We start from the raw sequence: 6,000 nt of genomic DNA, 5'->3' as shown, positions 1-6,000 counted from the left end.
ACCACGATATTGAAGTAAACATGAATGTTTCAGGCCTTTATGGCCATCATCAGAACTGCGTGTGACATGAGTCGGAGTTGTTGTTGTTGTTGTTGTTGTTGTTGTTGTTATTGTTGTTATTGTTGTTGTTGTTGTTGTTCACTGTTGAAGTGATTCCGCAGATTCGAAGAGTTAATTGATAGCAGGTGTTGTCGTCGATGCGGACAGCTGTTGCATATTTTTTTTTTAGTATTGAGTGTGGCCTCAAGAGGATCTTTGATGACAGTGTATTTTTCATCCAGGCATAAACCACATTGTTTTGACGATGGTGTGGATCCCGTTGTTTTAGTTAAGATTTTTCATGAATATATATATATATATATATATATATATATATATATATTATATATATATATATATATATATTTATGAGTGTTGGTGGGTACTTGTAGGTACGAAAGTGCTCGATAATGGTGGTTAGAGCTAATATATAATGTAAATTTTCACTCACATTTTTTGCCGAGACGACTCGTTGCTGTGTTTTTCCTTTAATTAAAGGAAAAACACAGAAACGAGTCGTCTCGGCAAAAAATGTGAGTGAAAATTTACATTATATATATATACACACACATATTTATATTATGGCTTGAAAACGCTGCCAGAGAGCTCTGACAGTCCGTCTAGTGACATTAGCTCACTTAATCCTAGAGATTTTTGCTACTTTTCAAAATTGGAAAAAATGTATAAAAAATGAGCATGTACGAGTACATAGAGACAAGACATTTTTATTCAATTACAATTAACAAGTAAAAATCAATAACATTAGCTTTGATATAATTTGTCTCAGAAAAATGTAATAAATAGGCATGGAGTAAAAGATACCCGGGTAAACTACGGATATAGTCGGTGTTAGGGTTGAGTGAGTTAAACACTCTAGCAACGTCGGTCACTGACTGGCATGCTTGAAGTCTTTTCTTAAGTCAAAATGATGAATTACATATTTTAAAACTGATTTCCAGCACTAAAATTTATCATTGTAAACTTAGGCTCAGAATTTTAATTCTACATAATCCCCGAAGACAGCGACAGACAAAAATGTCATAACAGCATTGTTATTATTAATATTATTATTATTATTATTATTATTATTATTATTATTATTATTATTATTATTATTATTATTATTATTATTATTATTATTATATATAATAATAATAATAATAATAATAATAATAATTATTATTATTATGCAACACGCTCCTTCGGACCAGGTAGGATTTGGTCCAGCTCTTAGCGGCGGAAAGTCTCTCATTCTACTCGTGCGGCAATGTGGTCTTGTGGTATGACACATCGGAAGATCCTGGGTTCTAACCTCGCTCGGCGCATAGTTGAGTTCTTGGAAAAGGCTCTTTACTCACATTTTCTCACCGTACTCAGGTGTAAAATGAATACGGGCGTTAACAACGTTGTTTCTGTCAGAAAAAATGTTATATCGCCTAACAGGCGTCATGTCTCATTCTACATGTTACCGGTTGCTGTTGGTCAGGGGGCCTTTGTAAAATGCTTTGAGCACGTTTAGTGGATATTCCGCTTAATAAAAGCTCAAGTTTCTTTGTTTGTTTTAAATGAGTACCTGCCGTCAACAGCGTTGTCTTTGTCGAAAGAAATTGTAATATTTCCCTACATGCTAAGAATTGATGTTGGCTATGGACCCTTTGTAATCGGCTTTGAGCACGTCTACAGCGCTATAGTAATGATCAGGGTGTTTTTTCTGGAGAACGCACTGCTCAGATAAAGGACACAAGATCAATGTGTGCTTATTTGCAAGTCTGATAACCCAAATTGTTATGGACTCATTGTTGTAATGAAAATACTCTCAAAACAACGCAAAGTATGGTCCATTACAACAATGTTTAAAAAGGCCCATAATTTGGCTCGGTTATCAGACCTGCAAATATGTGCACGGGTCGAAAAAGACAGAAAACAGCTTTCCGCCCCATTACGATTTAAGAACATCACCTGTATTAAAGACCCCTCCAGTTTTCTGACTTCCATGATTGCGACTACAATGATGGCGATGGAAGGCACAACGGCAAATAACCACCCTCCTATTTCCGCTCCCAAAGGGTAGTAGTAACCCTCGTATCTCGGAGGTTTGTAGAATACCAGGGTGATAAAAAATAAAATCTGTAAATAAAAAAAAATAATGAATAGATTCATAAATAAATATATAAAACATTTCTATATAAGATAAATCAATGATTTTATCATACATGATACGATTCAATTTCTTTAATAATTCTCCCAACATGATAAATGGAACCAAATGTCCATTTTATACTATACAACTGGCCAGTAAGATTTCATTTTTGTACTAACATTACTAAGATATATGTCATTGTGATAGTCATTTGTTCATTCACACTTGAGTTGAGTGATTTACTTGTGTGAAATGCCTTGACTAATAAAACGCATCAATTATTGTCATGCATTCGATCAGCGACCACGCTCACCATTGCGTGACTTTAAAAACAAAACTGTGAGGACTGTATCGATTGTTATTTTTTTTTTGGGGGGGGGGGCGGTAATAATGGTATTGATTCCTCAATAACAATAATGAAAAATAGATATTGATGCGATGACATCATAATGATTTTAATGGCAATTACCCATTTATTACTCATTGTTCAGCATGTGTCGATAGCAGCATTAACATTTTATGACATAACGGTGTGTAAATAGAGGGACAAAACGTCAGTGATGACAATGGCAATTTAAGAAATGGAAAACAATAACATGTCAACATTGATATATCAATGCTAATTATAATGACAATATTGCAACAATGGCAATCACAAACTGACAGCAGAATATTATTATTGACAACATAACAATATCAAAAACAATGACATAACTACAACAATAAATTGGTAACAATGACGACACAAAATATGAATACATAGAGATGAGACAAAAATTGACAACAAATTAATAACAATAACAACAAAACAATGTCAATAACAAAATTACAACGTCAATTTAATGAAAAAATTGACGTCTGAACAACATCAATGTCAGGAACACATTATTGAAATTGGAGACATGTCCCTTGCATAATGTTGTTTGTTTGTTTGTTTTGTGTTTTTTTTTTTCCATTGTCGCATGGCGAGAAACAAGACCTATCCAAGAAAATTTTCTCTTGCAAAGGATTCGTGTGTTCCTGTTATAGAATCAACTCTTATATAAACCTCTCCATTTGATGTATGGATTGTCCAGATGATGCGCCGATAGTATTTATTTTCGATTGCTTTTAACAAATGGTCCGAATGCGTTGATATAGGGAATAGAAGGAACGAAGTTGACGTCGCTCCTCACTTTGTTATTTTTCTTAGTCAGTCATTTTTATGAGTAGTTCTCACTAAATTCTATCAATAAGACTATAAACGATCAAGGTGACATACAGTTTTGTGTGTTGGTATATATTCGGCAAATGCTGGCGAATATTAGGGTGTTTTGGCTAAGCCCAAAGCATCAATTCTCTAAATCAGAAAAGACATAAACGATATAAATTACACAGAGTTTTGTTTGTTTGTACGACTGATGTGGTGGGCAAAAATGGTGATTATTTTGTTTAAACATACCACCAATGGATGCTATGCGTTAAGTTGAAATACTCACATATCTTGCCAGATGAATAGCATCAGCGGAAAAACACATGTGTAACCTTTAATGTCCATAGCCTGTTATAAGGAGAACGGTTTACCTGACTGGCAGTCTATAAACTATAACAAGGAGTTAAGTGACGTCATCATCATTAATTCTAAAGACAATAACGAAGTGACAGCAATTAGCCTGCAGATTTTTGACCTATCAAGACACGGCATTTGTGACACACCATCTAGCCAACTCGGACAAACATAATATCTGGTTGTTTTTATTTTTAAAGACACAGAAGGAAGTTGACCGCACTGTGTTCTTTGTTGTTGTTCTTTGACCGTCAGTTGGGAAATTAGATTTGACTAAATTATCCCCATCAGACTATATACTTTGTAGGTGGTTACCAAGGATTACTATACTGGAAAGGATTGACATGTGGAATATTCAGCCCCCGCTAGTGGGGGCCATTGGTTGGATAACGATTTCAAGCAAAACTACTACTTTTCTGCCTTGGTACAATTTCCTTGAATGCGCAATAATTGATTCTGTTCTTATAATTTCGGTACTTTATAAGAAATTGGTTAATTGGCGACCATAAGTTTTAAATAATATTTCTTATATATTGAATGATATGAAAATATATAAAAAGTAGTGAACTATCAACAATTTTACTGGAAAGTATGAGCTATTTTTTATGACGCCCTCTTACAAATTGAGTGATTGGGTTTGTTTTCATTTTAAAAAATCGAAAGTACGAATCTGCTTTCAATTCCGTTTAATAACTAGATAGATCTATGGCTAATTTATCGAACCAGAATCTTTGAAAAGTGGTAAGTAACAATAATAATTGCGTAATAATTATTATTTAAGAAATGTTTAGAATTAGCATCTGGCTGTAGTTCCTGCAGACGATAGATAGACCCGTTGTCGTGCTTGCTATGTCGAGTCGCACAGATTCAGATATGGTGATCAGACTGACATCCTGATTCGGATTTGTTTCTTATCTTATTATGGCTTGTGGCTTTATATTTATATCTTTTTTAAACTGATAAATATTGACTTTATTGTATTAGTCTAGTGTATAAGTCTAGAGGGCCCTTTGCTCGTCACGTCAACTTCACAACTTGAACTTGAACAGTCCTTTCTACTACTAACAATACTAACAACAGTTGCTAGGTAGATAGATAGTAGTCATTGCTATTGCTAGATAGCTAGACTAGAATAGTTAGTGGGTCTGATATTACCATATATGATGGAACTTGGACTCTGAATATATAGTTATGCCCATTGCATGGATCTGGTGTTGCTGATATGACTGTCAATCGTATGGGACTAGTACTCTGAATATATAGTTTTGCCTCATTGATCAAAATGATCTGAGTCTGAGATGTTACTGTTAGAACAGTTACACTCACCCAACTCAATCACTCTAATTATCTCTGTGACTATGGGAGGGAATTATGGATCCATTGACTGAAAGGATTGTACTAGTAGTCTGAATATATAGTTTTGTCTCAATGATCTGAGAAGTAACTCTATTAATTAACTCTTGACTACATGGAAGGGAACTATGGATCTGATTCTGATGCTACTCATTGACTGTAAGGAATGAACTATAGTATAGTAGTCAGATTTTTTATGAATGGCGCATGTTTTTCTAGTTTTTCTCAGATGTCCTTCTATCAAAAGTTGTAAAACTTTGTGTCAACCTCCGAATCAATTTCTATTTACTGAATAAACATTTTGGCCCGTATTGTGATGCCATATCACAAAAAAGATTTCTTCTTCACGACCTATAAAAATCTACTTTAAAACCCCTGTCATAAAATTAGAGATTTTACTCTGCTAAAAATGTAAACATTTTCGCACCACAATGTAAGATGAATTCATCGTTTTTCAAAATAATCTTGTGACACGGTAGTTCCGGCTAGTGGTTATGAGTTCATATCATACTATTTTCCGAATAAAAGCAACACACATTAACTGTTATAAAGTAACAACTAATGTAGTTTGCATCCCATTTTGACTTTGTAATTTATTGCTTTTTATTTACATCACGTCACAATTACCGAAGACTGATACGAATCTCTAGCTTTAACTCATTTGAACTAGTGATTAAATACTCAAAATTGTCAAATTAACAATGAACGTTTATATTTAACTTTGAAAAATTGTATCTATGCATGAACGTTTCACACAGCATTTTAAGTTTCCTTTTAAACCTATAAGCTCTTAAACAATACGATATGATACGAAATCTCTATCGGTTCCTCTCTCGTAAGGCTGCGAAAAGAAGTCCACTTTTATCTATCGATAAGTCATTAATTAAAGAGGACAGCTATGGAATTGGAATTTCACAATCAA

General features: G+C 33.9%; 1 protein-coding gene across 1 annotated transcript in view; it reads right to left on the bottom strand.

Moving 5' to 3' along the window:
• Positions 1-1,666: 1,666 nt before the first annotated feature.
• Positions 1,667-6,000, bottom strand: part of LOC144976527 (sodium-dependent proline transporter-like) — a 38,915-nt gene continuing 34,581 nt past the window's right edge. Inside the window, 2 exon segments of the mRNA XM_078920819.1 lie at positions 1,667-1,762; positions 1,999-2,166. Coding sequence (XP_078776945.1) covers positions 1,667-1,762; positions 1,999-2,166 — 264 coding nt within the window.

The sequence above is a fragment of the Berghia stephanieae genome, chromosome 7, assembly GCF_034508935.2.
Source record: "Berghia stephanieae isolate SIO BIC M18660-M18661 chromosome 7, UCSD_Bste_1.3, whole genome shotgun sequence".
Lineage (NCBI taxonomy): Eukaryota > Metazoa > Mollusca > Gastropoda > Nudibranchia > Aeolidiidae > Berghia > Berghia stephanieae.
The sequence above is the reverse complement of the archived record's forward strand: the minus strand, read 5'-3'. Positions and strand labels throughout refer to the sequence as shown.